This window comes from Toxotes jaculatrix, chromosome 16 (assembly GCF_017976425.1).
Source record: "Toxotes jaculatrix isolate fToxJac2 chromosome 16, fToxJac2.pri, whole genome shotgun sequence".
Classification (NCBI taxonomy): domain Eukaryota; kingdom Metazoa; phylum Chordata; class Actinopteri; family Toxotidae; genus Toxotes; species Toxotes jaculatrix.
Window position 1 is genome coordinate 22,932,743 of NC_054409.1, and position 16,778 is coordinate 22,949,520.

At 42.6% G+C, this 16,778-nt stretch overlaps 1 protein-coding gene across 2 annotated transcripts in view; it reads left to right on the top strand.

The window, feature by feature from the left end:
• The window catches only part of ap3b1a (adaptor related protein complex 3 subunit beta 1a), a 46,861-nt gene that overhangs the window by 6,956 nt on the left and 23,127 nt on the right, over positions 1 to 16,778 (top strand). For both annotated transcript variants that reach the window (XM_041059250.1, XM_041059249.1), the window contains exons 2-19: positions 99 to 174; positions 282 to 356; positions 2,325 to 2,420; positions 2,688 to 2,848; positions 3,689 to 3,755; positions 7,635 to 7,817; positions 8,782 to 8,937; positions 9,776 to 9,873; positions 9,973 to 10,027; positions 10,112 to 10,183; positions 10,474 to 10,536; positions 10,662 to 10,794; positions 10,884 to 10,993; positions 11,098 to 11,274; positions 12,285 to 12,471; positions 13,354 to 13,484; positions 15,138 to 15,282; positions 15,615 to 15,795. In XM_041059250.1, coding sequence (XP_040915184.1) covers positions 99 to 174; positions 282 to 356; positions 2,325 to 2,420; positions 2,688 to 2,848; positions 3,689 to 3,755; positions 7,635 to 7,817; positions 8,782 to 8,937; positions 9,776 to 9,873; positions 9,973 to 10,027; positions 10,112 to 10,183; positions 10,474 to 10,536; positions 10,662 to 10,794; positions 10,884 to 10,993; positions 11,098 to 11,274; positions 12,285 to 12,471; positions 13,354 to 13,484; positions 15,138 to 15,282; positions 15,615 to 15,795 — 2,166 coding nt within the window. The remainder of the gene's footprint in view (positions 1 to 98; positions 175 to 281; positions 357 to 2,324; positions 2,421 to 2,687; positions 2,849 to 3,688; positions 3,756 to 7,634; positions 7,818 to 8,781; positions 8,938 to 9,775; positions 9,874 to 9,972; positions 10,028 to 10,111; positions 10,184 to 10,473; positions 10,537 to 10,661; positions 10,795 to 10,883; positions 10,994 to 11,097; positions 11,275 to 12,284; positions 12,472 to 13,353; positions 13,485 to 15,137; positions 15,283 to 15,614; positions 15,796 to 16,778) is intronic.

Consider the following 16,778-nt stretch of genomic DNA (forward strand, 5'->3'; position numbering starts at 1 on the left):
GGTCAAGCTCTGACGTCTGAAACCGATTAGTCAAGTCACCTCAGCAGCCCTCACCCTCTCTGTTACATATTGACGACAACAGTATTTTCTGTCCTCAGGAATGAAGACCTTAAAGAGATGCTAGAGAGCAACAAGGAGTCGCTGAAACTGGAGGCCATGAAAAGGATCGTTGGGGTGAGTGCATCATGGGAATCCAAATGCTGGACAGATCGCAAAACCATCTCGGCCGATGAGCTTAATATGGGTGGATAAAATATTTTTATGGTTTCATTTATTTTCAGCTGATTGCCAAAGGGAAGAATTCATCTGAGCTGTTTCCTGCTGTTGTGAAGAACGTCGCGAGCAAGAACATCGAGGTAAGACCTTCCACCATAAAGAAATATATCACAGAAAAAAAAAAAAAAATCAGTCCTGTCACCACAGTTAGGATTTATTTAACTCTTGTGCAACACAGCACGTTGGTTCTGTGACGTAACAGTGGGAACTTCTTTATACAGAACAACAGAAGGCTCATGTGGGCTGACGTCATTCGAAGCTCTTCCTTCCTTTTCCTTCTTTGCCGTCCTTCTTAGGTTATTTGTGATTTTTTTTTTTTGCTCTAACATCCAAACACCATACGTGCAGTTGAGTTTGTTTACCTGTTGTGAATGAGCAGAGACTTCTGCTTTTATCCCTTTTGTGAGCAGCAGCTCTAGTTGTGAGACTAGTTCTATTATTGCAAATCATACGTTAGTGCAGCAGCAGCATAAAGACACTGTAAGTTACAGAGGGCCTGTGTTAATACTAACACTAACTCGAGTAATATTTCAGTGAGTCTTGACAAGCGAATGACCAAAACACTAAGCAACAGCTCAAGAGGGGTTCCCATGCCCAGAGGCTGTGAATATTGATTAGCAGCAGAGAAATAATCAGGTGGCGTGAGGTGCAGCATGCGAGTGGGGGGCCTGAAACCGGGCGCCGTGCGCGAGGCATGCAGCCGAAGCAGCTCGTGGCAGGGTAGGGGAGCAGGTGGGTGGATGTAATTGGCAGAAGAGAGCCCACAGTCACGTCTCCTCTCTCCCACCTCATACACACCAGCTGCTAAGGTAGTGTGAGGTCTTGGACTGTGTTTTCTCTCTCTCTCGGTTTCTTTTCCTTGCTCTTCCGTGCTCCACTCACCTACAGTATGTCTCGCTAAAAATGGCCTGTTCCCTCGTTCCCACCCTCGTCCTCCGTTTCTCCTCGTCGCTGTGAGCTGCCATTGATCCCCACTAAACAGAAAACGGCACAAGAGCATGCAGGTTATCGACAGTGCTGCGTGATTTAATAGCAGTGCACTTTATTTTCTTTAATCACTGCTGCGCTTCATTTTGACGCCACGTATCTTACATGAATTTTTGTTTGCATGTTTTGTGACACGTGATGTTTTTAAAGTTCATATTCAAGTTACAAGAAGATAAATTATGAAAATCTCATTTGATGCTGAGCAAGTTTCATTTGCAGAACCTTTAATCGTCTGCTTAATGATTCAAAATGAAATCAGTCGAGTACTTTGTGGTCATAGAAACCAGATCCTTGAGGGCAGATGGGTTGTGTCTCCTTTTATAGTGAGTAATGCCGTTAATTCCAGCCGTAATGACCAGAACGATGATTGAGAGCTGTGGAGCACTGCTGCAGGTCAATACTCGCTGTTTTAGAAAGCACGGTGCAGATTACTGCATATAGCTCTCTGTGATTGCACCTAAGATGTAACCTTACCCCTGACCTCAACCTTAAATCAGTGCTTAAATTAAATTATAAACACTTCCTCGAGTAAATCAGAATTTTTAATAACCACTTTTCTTCCCGCTGCATCATCTATAACTCCACAGCCTTATAGATGTTTATTCTCTGAGAGGAGCAGCCTTTGGTCTCTTCTTGAAGTTGTCAGAAAGCAGGACAAATATTATCTCAGGCTTTCCTGTGAGAAGAAGTGTGGAAGCCAAAACATGAAATAACTCAATGGCAATTTCAGAAAGGGACAGAAATACATAACCTCATTCTCTGCCTGAAACAACACTGGACTGAGCCAGTGATATCCAGACAGGAAAACTTTCTATATCAACTTTTCTTTCCAGCTCTTGCAATAATAAACTTTTTAAAAGAAGGTTTTCTTTGTTTGATGCATGGTTATTTATTTGATCCTTTTTATAGCCCGAGTCTTTTATCTTTTATTGGATGTAAAAACATGCAGAACATCGCTTACGTTTTAAAAAACAGCTGATTGCTTTTCCCCAAATGCTGCATTAATTCACCATTTATAGCTGGTTCAGTTTATAGCTGTTTGATTTAATTGTCCTTTGCAGCTTAAGAAGCTTGTATATGTCTACCTGGTGAGGTATGCAGAGGAGCAGCAGGACCTGGCCTTACTATCCATCAGCACCTTCCAGCGGGCCCTGAAGGTAACATGTCCACTTCCTGTCTCTGTCTTTCTCTAAACTAATACTGGTAAAGAAGCTGTAATATTCAGTATGGGCACATGTGCTCATTATGACCCGTGGAGTCACCAAGAAACTTGCAATGGAAGAATTACTGACATTATTTAGAAAATGTTTCATATGTTTTTTATTGTCTGAGCATCTTCTTATGTAAATTTCCGACATTGCATCCGTTTGATGAAAAGTCAACCATGTTCACTGACACACAGCGGTTTCATCTCTTTGTGGCAGGACCCGAACCAGTTCATCCGGGCCAGTGCACTGAGGGTTTTGTCCAGTATCCGTGTCCCCATAATTGTCCCCATCATGATGCTGGCCATCAAGGAGGCTGCAGCTGACCTGTCCCCATATGTCAGGAAGACGTCTGCCCATGCTATCCAAAAGCTCTACAGGTACAGTTTCTGTAACACGAGCTGCAGACATCACTTGGCAAAGCCAGTACCAGAGGCTCCCTGTGCCACTTCATTCCTGCGCAGTGAACTGAGCAGTTAACGCAGTGAATGTTGGGTAATGTTGACATAAAGGGTTTTGCCTTCCTGCTATCTTTCTTTTATCAGCTGAGTCTTTCTAACACAGGCATGGATCAAAGAATGAACAAGTCCTTGAAATGTAACCAAGGTGATAAAACTGAACCTGAACAGATCAGTTGCATATTTTATTCAACGGCTAACGTACGGCACTGGGTCTAAAATCACCCCGTTTCCCATGTTGTGTCTCAATATTTACTGTCTACCATTTTATTCGACTGTTCTATACGATGCACTGAAAAATCCCCATAATGGAACAAAATGCAAAAAAAGATTGTTTTATAGATTAACTGATCCATTGTTTTGTCTATAAAACAGTGAAAGGTGCTAAAATTTCCCAGAGCCCGAGATGTTACATTGAAATTGCTCGACTTGTTCAACCAACAGTCTCAAACATAAAAATATTCAGCTTGTAAAGCAGCGAATCACTGAAATTTGAAAAAAAATTATTTGTCACTACAGAGTAAGTATTAATATTAGTGTCTGCCACATTCACAGCCTCAATCAGGAAATAAAACATGCTCATAGATAGTTAATCTAATCTGCTGTAAGCACCCGAACACATCTGTATTCTGAGCACACACTGGGGTCATGATTTAATTTGTAAGTCCCATCAAGTTTTCATGTTATGTGAATAATTGCCATTCCTCAGCTGACACATATTTATTTCAAAGCTCTCTCGCTCTCTCTTTTTTTTTCCTCCAGCCTGGATCCGGACCAGAAGGAGCAGCTGATTGAAGTGATTGAGAAACTGCTGAAAGATAAAAGCACAGTAAGTACACAGTAAGAGCAGTGAGCGATATACAGTTAGTTTCCCGTGTTTGGAGAATTGCAGACCACTGGAGGGCGCCCCAGTCAAGAGATTCTCCTCATAGCTCTCCCATCCCACAGCTCATTCGGCAATGCCATGGTTTGTTAACACCCACTTAAACCCACACATCTTCAGATGCTCCTTGTTAAGTGTCCATTTGGAAGGAATTTTCGCACTGATGCTAGTGTCAGCTTAATTTTCTCGAAGGCCAACCTCTTCTCTTTTTTTCCCCAGAATAGACCGTAAATGAGTTGGATTCTCAGATTCTGTGTTTCGGCCGGTCACAGGCACGATGCAGGCAGCCCATTAGAAGTCATAGGCAGCACATTAATTCGAGGAGGTCACAGTGAATACTAAGGGTGTTTAAATGCCAATTTCAAATATGTAGACGTTGGCCGCAGAATGCAGAGCGCGCTGCGTTTGTTTGTGCAAGTCATGCACAGTTTGTTGTAATTATGCATTCATGGCGTATACCTATCATTATACAAACAAAACACAGCAGCTTAGGCCAAGGGGGGATGGAAAGCCCAGTACCAGATGCATAGCATATTTAGCCCCAGACGCTAACGAAGACAGATGACTTCTCCCCCGTTGGAGCCCACATTGCGAGGCTGGGGGACAGAGAGAGAGGGCACTATCATCACACAGACGCACAGGCACTATCAGCTGGTGATGAATGGTGAAAAACCCAAACATAGTGGACACTTAATAGCTATCAAGCGATGCATTTTTATGATGTGGGGATGGTGCCATGTACCGTTTAGAAGTCCCACAACAATGGGACAGTCTTCTTGCCAGTTGACTGCGATGCTATGGGAGGATGTGTTGGACTGAATCAGTGCTGTGAGGTTCTGAGCTCAGAGATTACACATTTGTAACAGAAAGCCATGTGGAGTGTGAGGTTTGAAATGGCCATTTGCATCATGGGAAACATAGGATGCCTTGTTTTTGGCTCGAGACCCATACTAATAACTAAAAGTTAGGATATCTCAGCCTCTGCCATTTTAAAATTTTCTTTTTTGTGTGTATAAAGGAACATCTGTCTATTTGTTTTGTATTGAGCGTGTCCCACGCGTGTGCTTTTCATGCTCTGACAAGTCAAAAAGGCTGGCTTCTTTTTCATAAGGCTGCTGTGATGGGTAGCCATGTTTGTAGATCCTTTTCAATGGCACATGTTTGATGATGACTCGTTTCCATTAAGTATCTCAGTGAGCCATCATGTACAATACTGGTCCAGGGAACACAGTCATCACATGTTATTAATCATCTCCTTGCTAGATCTGTTATGGCACATAAAAATATCTGCTTTTAAAATGCTCTTCAGATATCCTAAAGTTTCCTGTGCGGTTTGCTATTTGTAATTTAAGTCCAAATCAGTGATTTCATTTAGGTAAATGCTTTCTGGCTAATGTCACTACGGCGCCTGTTAAAGAAGGAAACATTTGGTTATTGTTCCAGGCTGTGGCGTTGTCCGGGCCTCCTGACATTTACCTTTACAGATGTGCCTGTTTGGTTAAATGGCTGTGACACACGGGGGCCTGCTTATAGGCAGGATGGTTTAAAGAGAAAATGGGAAGGCCTGATGACAGAGACAACATAGGAGTTTGTGCAGCTGTTTTACCGTGATGGATCTATTATCCAGCCATTACAAGATAAATGATCGATCCCTCCCATGCTCCCCCCCTCTGCACCCTCTGCAAAATTGAAATGAGAACAGAAAGGAGGGACAGGGGGGCGGGGGGGTACTATGATTAGGGGCTAGGTGAGACGCCCATTAATTTAAGAGTAAAAGGAGGGAGAGGGAAGAGAGCAGGAGAGGAGCGAGCGCAGGGAGGATAGGCCGACCCCACACCGGGCCATTAATCAAAAAGGCGCACGTTGTCTCTGGCGTGATGACCCAGCACTCTCTGCCTCTCTGGCACCCTAATTAGAATTCATAGCAAAATAGATGCAAGGAAACGGTTTGGCCCCTTCATAATTTTATAGGAAATTTATTGTTATTAGAAGAACCATTTGCTTAGTGTGATTTTTCCATTACCGGCTTGTCACGCAGGGTAGATAATATGGTCGAGGGGTGGAGGAGGAGGCAGGGGGGGGTGTATGAACTCCATAGATTGGGGTGTCAGTTTTGTTGATGGTGCATGTAGTTTACCTTGGAGCTGTGTCTAATGGGGGAAGTTGGTCGAGAATGCACAAAGCCTTGCAGCAGGATCCACATGCTCAGAAATAGGGCTGCCTGTAATAGCCTCAGAGACAGGAGAGGCCTGGGGGGAGAACGCCGGGCGAGGAGGACGCCATCATGCAAAAAACGTACTACTTGGAGTAACTGAAAAGCCCTGCTGTGCTTTAAGCTGCTCTGAAGATACTCTCACATGGCAAAACAAACCAAATCCTGTTCACCGCCTTTGTATTAGCGTGGCAGCAGAAATCTCAGAGACAGGTGTCTAAAAAAACCAAAACCATTCAAGCGGCAAGGTCACGGTAAACCTCTCTGACTTGTCACAGCAGGAAAAACACAGCTAATAATATATAATCAAAGATGCCTCTGTTCTGTTTTGTATGTTCAGCTAAGCTGGGATGCAGAACAGAAGACCCTGTACCTGTCACACGTCACAGGAATGCTGTCATTTCTCAGGATATTAATAACTATTACCAGCTTCTCTAACTCACAGGAAGGAAGATTCATTGCAGGACTGTTGTATTAAGCTCTGTTAGTCTTAGCTACGTTTACCTAATAAACTTACAGCTAAGGGCATATTTGCATTAAGCTAGCTGTATGGCCTAATTACCCTCGTTGGATCCGCCTTTCTTGAATGTACATAGAATTTCTGTGCGGGTCACTCGCATAAATATAACTTCAAACATCAGTGTGATGCTATAAAATGTGGTTGTGTGATCCAGCAGCGGTTCATTCATCAGGATTAGTAATGCGAATGTCAGGAAGGCTAATCATCGTTCAGGCTCAAGATCCAGATTTCTCAGAGACTCCACATACGGGAGCCACGCACGTACACGATTCATGCACACGGAGATGCACACGCAATCAATGCAGGCTCATGACAAAGCTGATGGGTAAATGCACTGGGTTCCCACAGGGCCACCAGGGGCCAGAAGGCTTTAATTGGGAAGACTAGATTCTGCTCCCTTTCTCTCCTTCTTCACCCTCGCCTGCCCGTGATAATGCTGTTTGCATATTAATACACTGCCATGTCACTCACTCAGTCTCACAGTCAGTCAGCGAGCCAGCTGGCAGTTGGGTGGTGGGGGGCCATGCAACAGCCAAATGGGTTTTTTCCTCCTACCAATGAAATGTAGTTGATTATTGGCTCTCTCAGCTGCGGCTTCCTCCTTGTTCTCCTTTCCCCGAGAATTGGACGTAAAATGAGGTTTGTACCTGAGAAAAAGAAAAATAATTTATGGGGAAGGTGTGAGAAAGGCTTATTGATGGATTTCTTTTCACAGGATTTTAGAAAATAAGTCAGTTAAAACTTTAAGCGCAGACATTTTCCTTCCAATTATCATCTAACTGCTTAGACACTGAACTGTGTGTCTTGTAATCAGAGTCATAAATTGGCATTTTGTTTTTTTTTTTTCCAAGTGAAATAGTGGTAACTGTCTTGACCAGGTTCAGATCTGTTAACCAGTGTTTTATTTCTCTGGAGTCTGTATATCACGACTTGTTTAAGAGTTACAATATTTGTTCAGTTTGTAAACTGATAAACAATCTTACAACTTCCTTTAATGTATATTTTTATTCTGAAAATAAATAAAAATAAACAGCATTTCCCTCACGACTCGTTTCATCTCCGTTCCTCTCTGTCCCTGCGATCGTTTCTGTAGCTGGTGGCCGGCAGCGTGGTGATGGCCTTCGAAGAAGTGTGTCCAGATCGCATTGACCTGATCCATAAGAACTACAGAAAGCTGTGTAACCTGCTGGTGGACGTGGAGGAGTGGGGCCAGGTGGTCATCATCTCCATGCTCACGCGCTACGCCAGGACTCAGTTCACCAGTCCCTGGAAGGAGGTGAGGCACTCGTGACCCTAAGAACCAAAACCATTTTCATTTATTTTCAGCTTTGTAAGCATCTTTGATAGAAAGCAGGCTGTGCAGACATGGCAGCAGCTCCTGCTCATGCTAACTACCCAGTTAGTTTCCTAGAATTGTAAAATGCATTATGTCCTGTGCTCATGTGCACCACAGGAAGAGAAGTACCTGGCACTGAGTGTCCTGACTATTAATAAGATCTCTTAACAATAAAACACTTACTTCTGGGTCAGAGTCACAAATATGTTCTCTCACTATGAATCTGGTATTATCAGTACATCTGTCTGATCTTTAAGGATAAGTCTGATGATGCCCCATAATTTTCTTTTTGTCAGCAAATCCCATTAAAAGAACAAAACAAACGAACAGTTCCAACCAAAGTATTGTCAGTGTATCTACAACCTGATATATATAAAGCACAAATGCATTGTTGGTTTTGTTTGTTTTTATTTCAGTGGATTTGTTCACAACAGGAAAACTATAGATTAACACCAGCCTCATCTTAAAAATATGATAACAGAAATGTATGAATTGAAATGAGAAATAAAGCAACAAAAGTCCTTTTGTTGTCTTTAGGAATTTAGATTCTAACATTTGAGAGAGAATTCAAGTTCTTCAATATACACTCTGTTTTTAAATTACTTTTCTACAGTTGAACCATTTCACAGTATTGGATTTCTGTGTAAAATTTGTTTCTTGGGAAATGTAGAAATACTAGGAATGCGAAATATTTTAAAATGCCTTGTACCACTCAATTTTCTCAAACCACAAGGGCCAGTTTTCCTTAAACTCAAGTAAAAACTTAAAAAAATGCCAGCACAGCTGAAGTTTGTACATTTTTAATGAACATTAATCAGCTTAAAAACTCTGTGGTATGTCTTCCATAGTCAGGTGGAGTTGGTTTCACTCAGTAGTGTGATGTGATGTGTCGTTTGTGTTTCAGGGCGCCATGTTTGATGAGAACAATGAGAAGGCGTTCTACGACTCTGACTCCGAGGAGAAAAAGGACCAGATGGAGGCCAAGCCTTACGTCATGGATCCGGATCATAGACTGCTGCTCAGGAACACCAAACCTCTGCTGCAGAGCAGGAACACTGCTGTGAGTTCAACACTACAAGCCATTTAGTACAGAATGAGCACATATCTGGGATGAAGCTGATGGAGATTCATTGTTAAAGTGTGTCAGTGTATGTGGTTAGGTTTCTGAATGTGGCTTCTGCTCATATCTCACCACTGTCAGTGCACACCTGGACATAACTCTATAGAACATAGGAATACATGCACACGCTTGCCATAGTAACCCCCCCACCCACCACCCCCCAAAGACTTGGGGGGAAAAAAAAATAAATAAAAAACATAGTGAGAGCAGATCTCCATCACCCAGGAGCCTCAAGGTCTCTGTCGCTGTGTAGCAGCGGGAGGAAAAATGCTCCCAAATGAAAGTGTTGATTAAAATGTGACACGCTGTGTCTTTACTCGCGACAACACGGTGACATCCTCCATCTTCATAGACGCCTGAACCCTTTTCATTCTGCCCGCAACGATGGACACACGTCCGCCGGCTATTTAAAGCGCAGCTGAAAAATTACCTTTATGGAGTCATGTTATGAGTGCCTTTGTAGAAATGCATGTGAATGAAGGTATTTTATTTTAGCTTGGGTTGACAGATGTTAATACACTGTAGGTGGTGTAATAATAATAAAGCACTCGGAAGTTCGAAAGTGCTTTTTGAAGTGTTAAAAAGCATAAAATCAAGTTAGAGTAACATATAGAGTTAGAGGGTTCGCATGTTCTTGAAAGTGGTTGAAAATTAAAACAAATATCGAAGAACAAAAAGTAGGAGAAAAAAAATCAAAGACATTATATAAAAGCAATTCTACAAAAGTTTGTTTTAATACAATCCTTTTTCATTTCTGACTGCGCACGTGTGTTTCCAGGTGGTGATGGCTGTCGCTCAGCTCTACTGGCATCTGGCCCCCAAACACGAAGTTAGCATTGTGACCAAGTCTCTGGTGCGACTGCTCAGAAGCCACAGGTAACTTGACGGGGATGAATGACGTACCCTGTTCCTTCACTGACACTGAGTCCATGCTGTGGATGTCTGACGATGTCATTTTGTTTTTCTTTTGCAAAGAGAGGTGCAGTACATTGTGCTTCAGAACATCGCCACGATGTCCATTCAGAGAAAAGTAAGTCGGCCTTTGTTCAGCGCAACGATGAAGGTGCCGTTCAGCGATTCATGCGGCGTAATAACATGAATTATCTTCATACAGGGGATGTTTGAGCCCTTCATGAAGAGTTTCTACGTCAGATCCACAGATGCCACACATATCAAAACACTGAAGGTAACCACCAGTTTATTTTGTGTAACTATGTTCATAGTGTCACACAATATGAGGCTGTATAATGATGTTCAGAAATAATTTTTATAAAACTTTTCCGTACATTTTAAAAACTTGAACTTCTCATGTCAAAGGTTTACAAAGGTTAAAGTACAACCTCAGGCTTTAAAGTAAATTCTGAACCTAACTTAAGAAGCTCAAAAGCTTATTGACCTTTGAACTTTACTTGAGCTGACACGACAACCAGCTTGTTAGACGTAAATCTGAGTGGATCTTTCTCATGATTTTTGCAGCTGGAGATCCTGACCAACCTCGCCAATGAAGCCAACATCTCCACTATTCTCAGGGAGTTTCAGGTTTGTGTTTTGTTTCCTGATGAGTATTGGTAAATCAACAGACATCACCAGCCACGGGTTAGTTTCTACTTTGAGATTTTAGGCATTTAACTTCTTGCTTGTCCTTGATCTCACCTTTTTTTCAGACCTATGTGAAGAGTCAGGACAAGGCGTTTGCTGCAGCCACCATTCAGGCCATCGGCAGGTGTGCCACCAACATCTCTGAGGTGACAGACACCTGTCTCAACGGTCTGGTGCTGCTGCTTTCCAACAGAGACGGTAAAGTGTCCTCTGTGAGCACACAGCGAGGCATTGTAACTGTCCAGTTTTGTGTTTTCGTGTTGTGAGACCTTGTTTTGTCTCTGCAGAGACGGTGGTGGCTGAGAGCGTTGTGGTGATCAAGAAGCTGCTTCAGACTCAGCCCACGCAGCACAGCGAGATCATCAAACACATGGCCAAGCTCTTCGACAACATCACTGTACGAAACCTCATTGCATTATATGAACTGCTGACCCATTTGCATGTGTTAAAAGTGAAGATTAAGACAGGATCTTTTTTTTATTTTGCCACCCGGACTTACAGGTCCCCATGGCCCGAGCCAGCATCCTGTGGCTGATGGGAGAGTACTGTGAGAGGGTGCCGAAGATTGCACCTGATGTTCTTCGAAAGATGGCGAAGACTTTCACGGCAGAGGAGGACATTGTCAAGCTGCAGACCGTGAACCTAGCAGCCAAACTCTACCTGACCAACTCTAAACAGGTGACGGATAAAATACCAACACCACGTTTGTTGTATTGACTTCATCATAAGGCAGATGTTGTGCTGGATTAATGCCACTAATTTATAAAATAATGATGTACTTGGTAAGTGGGAGATAAATCAGCTTCCTGATATCTTCCTTCCTGGGTCATGAATCATTCCTTTGTCTTGCTGTGATTGAACACTTGTGCGACCCAGAGCTAAAAGCCTGGTTTAAATATAGAGCTGTGAATGAGACAGCTTTAACGTAATGGTGCATCTCGTAGCGCAGCCTGGTGTCTACAGGCCCGTTCAGTCAGATGGGGCGATTTTGGCCTCTGAGCTGGGTTTATGAGCCCAGACGCCAGCTCCTCAAACGAGCGCATCATTAAACCTCTTGCTCCTTGTAATGTGGCAGGGAGGAGAGGAGCAGACACAAAGTCGATGCTGTAAAGGATTTGGGTTATAATGCCGCCTTCATGGCAGCAATACGTTTGGTTTTCATACCTGCCCAAGTAATTTATGCCAGAGCAAGTGCTCTTCCTCCCTATGTCAGGCCAGAGGAAGAGTTTATTACTTATTCAGACTGAATTATGAACCAAGATTATTAGAGAGAGAAAATATGGAAGTGCACAGTTGAATAGTGTACCTGGAGTTTGCAGCTATATTCCACTTTTTATTGATTTTTAATATTTAGGTATTTTGGAAAGTACACACAGTTTTTTTTTCCTGCCAACACTTAGATTAGAAGATCGATACAACTCATATCTGTGTGTGAAGGACAGAGCTGGAGTCAGGAAGGAGTTAGCTTAGCTTAGCATAAAGACTTGAAACAGGGGGAATCAGCTATCAGCTGTGATTCTATCCAAAGTTAGAAAATACACCTACAAACACCTCTACAGCGCACAGATTTTTTGAAAACACTAATCTTACCTTTGCTTATGTTTGCTTCTATCCCTGTTGCCTGTCTTTAAATGTCATCCTGCTTTTCTCTTTCAATGTCTCTGTCCCTTTCCCCTTTCTGCCCCCAGACCAAGCTGCTGACCCAGTACATCCTGAACCTCGGCAAGTACGACCAGAACTATGACATCAGAGACCGAACGCGCTTCATACGACAGCTGATAGTCCCCAACGAGAAGAGTGGAGCCCTCAGCAAGTATGCTCGACGCATCTTACTGGCCCCCAAACCAGCTCCGGTGCTCGAGTCTGCCTTCAAAGGTGGTTTATATGTTTATAATAACAGCCTCTTATTCCTATTTTGAATCATTAAAGCGTCTAAATAGCTTGAAACTTTAATATTAAATACCCTTCGTCTCCTGTGTGAGTTTTGTAGTTCATTTAAGCGAATCACTGAATACACATTAACTCTATTTCACATCTAGTGGCTCCATTTCCAGTAGTATGCAAAGTTGATTCAGGCAGTGGTTTTATTATTCTGGTGTGTCTGTCTCTCTGAAGGGCAGTTAGGTCAGACCCCTTTACCTTGGACTAATGAGATGGGTAAATTATTGAGCTAATGCTAACCTTTTTCAGACGCTGAGAGGGGGGAAAAAAAAATCTCTCATTTAGCTGTCTCCTCTCTCTCTCTCTCTCTCTCTCTCTCTCTCTCTCTCTCTCTCTCTCTCTCTCTCTCTCTCTCTCTCCCTCCTTGACAAAAGGGACAGAAACAGCCGTCGACAACATTAAAATTCAGAGGCAGTGTGCACCTACTGGATGTTTATGGAAAGCGTTAACCACCCTTGTCATTCTTAATATTCACGACTGAAGTCGTTTTTTCTCTCCTTTTTTTTTTTTTTTTTTTAGCAAAGCACAGTTTTTAGAGCGTACCTCCACAGACACTGATTATCTTCCTGTGTTGACCAGTATGGACAGAGAAGAGTAAATGTGTGTAATGGAGGGAAGGATCTTATATTAAAGCTCTCTGAATGTATACCGTGGTATTTAGTCACTGGCTCTCTCATTAAGGACAGACGGAGGTCACTGCTGTTTCTCCACCGTTCATTAAACTTTATTTTGGTCTCATCTTTTAATTTGTTTACCCTCACTTTGACATTACCACCTCTCTCATCTCCCTTTAATTTCCCTTTGCTCTACTTTCAGATCGAGACCGTTTCCAACTGGGCACTCTGTCCCACAGTCTCAATATCAAAGCCAGTGGATACCAGGAGCTCTCGGACTGGCCGGCCGTTGCTCCTGACCAGTCTGTGAGGAACGTGGAGGTCATTGAGCCAGTAAGGAATCTAACCTTCCTCACACACTTCTCATCACAGCTTCACTTCGAACGTACCTAATTCTGACTCAGAAATGTTCCAGTAGTCATTGTGAATCAGATTAACATGAACGCTGATGGCGTTGTTCACACCGAGGGGCCCTCACCCTCATTACGATGCTATTTCTTTTCAGTTTACATCACAGATAATAAGTTTACTGACAGATTAGCCAGTGTAATGTAAAGGGCAGAGTGCTAGAAGCTGAACACGGCGTGTTTGGTAACGAGCATCACACTTCAAAATGCTCATTAATAATTGTATATCAACATAACAACAGGGGTCACGACTCCGAAGTACTTGTACAGCATTACTAACCAAATGAAGTGGCAGGATGAGCTGGGTGCAGACATAACAGTGATGAGTGGTACATTTCCATGGGCTCTTTATCGAGCTTTCCTCCCAAAGGGCATTAACATCATCCAGGGGGAGTCCAACAGAGCCGCCATCCAAAAGCTCAGAGGATGGCTGTTTTCATATTAAACCTAATTTATAATTTTCTTCAGAGGAACATGGTGTGTAAGCAAAGCTCGATATGTCTCCATTGTAACAACACATCAGTGAGCTGCACTGTTGAAGTGGCTGACATGTTCTTTCATTATCGATTACCTGTATTTATACACAGCCCAAAATAGTAAACAACAAATTAGCTAAAAACTGCAGCACCAGGCTGGAAATTACAGCACTTTTTGTAAAAATGAAACCAAATATTAATGAGTTATTTAAGAACGCCACCATTAAGACAATGTATACAAGAAATCAGAAGATAAAAATGAGCTTAAATATTTAAAAGAACTTGATTTAAAAGAACCTCAGCATTCAGGAGCACCTTCGACCAATGAGATGCCTGAAACATCTGCACTTTACTGATGACACCAGTTGCACTGATCTCCCCCATAAATGTTTTATTTTGTGTGCTCAGTTTTTTGGTTTGGAAAGATTAACATGCACGCCTGTTCCACTCAGCTCAAAGACCAGAACTTGGTTGTGCCCTGTTATAAGTTAAAGAACAAAAAATTAAAGGGTTTTGTTTTTCAGAGTGTGATACTATTGATCCTATTTTTTTTGTTTTTTTGTTTCTCCCAGATCCAGCTCAAGCTTTATTGCTGTTACTTTACGGCAGCTAATGGGGATCCTGATAAAACAATAAAGCAGGACACAAGCGGTTGTGTCAACAAACTTTATTCCTAGTTTTAAGTATAATGCAGATTTAACAGAAAATAAATCAGGTAACTTGGAAAAGCTGTGTTGGACAAAATAACTGCCAGCAAGAGCTGCTTAATTATGGTTCTGGTTAATTGACTAATTCCAGAGAATCTTACTAACGTGATTGAGAACCATACAATGTGCATATCCAGTATATCAGCTCTTCAAACACTGCTAATAGCCAAATGCTGTACTATTTACTTTGAGTTGGGTCCATATGCTTGTTTGTGATGACATGGCAGCTGTTGGATAATTTGTTTTCTTCACATTGAGCTCCTACGACTGTCTGATACTTCCTCAGAATAAAATATAAGAAGATTTTTAAAATTTGTAGCCTCACTTCTGCCTAAATTGTTGATCTCTGATGCTGTAAATTAATTTGGCTCACTTCCCCCCACCACATCTGCTCAGGTGAAATCGTGGGAGCTGTCAGCTGGGAAGGCCAAGCAGCCCAAATCTGATGACAAGTTCTACTCGGATGATGAAGATGAAAAAGAAGAGGAAGGATCTGATAGCAGCGGCAGTGAGGACGACAGCAGCAGCAGCAGCAGTGAAGGTTTGTTTCTCCCTGTGTGTTTAGAGGTGTATGCTTTTTAGAGAACGACAGTGCTATGCTGCTTTTCTAACGTGTTAGTGTATTAAAGGCCTAAACTGAACACCTGCTTTATCAAAATTACAACAGAGGAGCAGCTGATGGAGCTGCCCACAGTGGGTTCTCTGTGACGTCTTCACAATAAAAGCCTTCTCTTGTTTCTTTAAGTGAATGCTTTTAGAGTGAAGCAGCAGCAGTAGGAATTGTCTGGTTTGTATTAGCAATAATAATAATGAATATATGAAGATTACAACTTTATTTCATCAGTGTTTTAATGTGTATAAATGTCTGTGCAGAGTCAGGCAGTGAGAGTGAGGAGGAAAGCAGTGAAGAGTCAGAAAGGACCTCCAGTGACTCCGGAAAGAGTTCATCAAGTGGATCTGAGGGGAGCTCCAGTGAATCTGAATCAAAACAAAAAAAGAAGAAGAAAACCAAGAAGGCGCCGCAGAAGAAAAGCAAGCCAACTGCTGCCGACAGGTACGGTGAATTCCCTCCAGTCTGCCAGGCTCTGAAAGCATCATTTTTCTTCCCTGTGAGTTCGGCGCGTCCAGATGTTACCTGTTTCTTCCTCTTTTTCTCTTTCTGGCTTAGCTAATTAGACAGATGTGTGTTTGCGAGGAGCACCGGAGTCGTAGGCAGCCACAAATGTGATCAGCGCTTTTCTGCATCAATAAGCTCAACCTCCATCTGTTCAGAACTTCAGCCATTTTTATTATCTATGTGACAACCCACCTGCTGGCACGATACCTCCTTCTGTTCGGCTCGATCTTTTCTTCACTAAACCCACAAACATTTTCACTGCATCCAGTTCAAACCCGTGCGGATTTTTCTGTATTAACAGCCACAGCGTGGACAAACACATCAACGTTTTGCTTTTGATGCTAAGACTAAAAACTTAACCACAACAACATTAGATCCATCGGAAATGGCCAATGGCCTGTGCACACCTATTGTAGTGCACTGTAGATACACCTACTCTATCCACGCACACACACACACACGCGCACACACACACACACACACGCACACACACACACACACACACACACACACTCAGGCTGGCGGAGCTGCTAGAATATCGTTAGTGTGAGTTCCATTAACAAGCTAATCAAGGGGAATTTTCCTCCAGTAGCGTAACCCACATTTACATGGCTAATGGATAATGACTTTTGATTGGTCATTTAGCAGCCTGGTGTTACCAATGAATGAGATTTAAGTCATTACTACTGAATATGCTCACGCACACTCTCTTACACACTGGCAAATTTAGTTTCTTATGCACTCTACTTCATTTGCTCATGGACACACAAGCTCACACACAGTGTACCTGATTTTGCCGTGTGACAGGCTGCCGGCTGACCCTGTTCTCTCCATTAGAGAGTGTAATTAGAGCAACTCACCCCAGTGCTCAAACACACACAAACATGCACACACACACACGTACACACAGTAATTAGAGC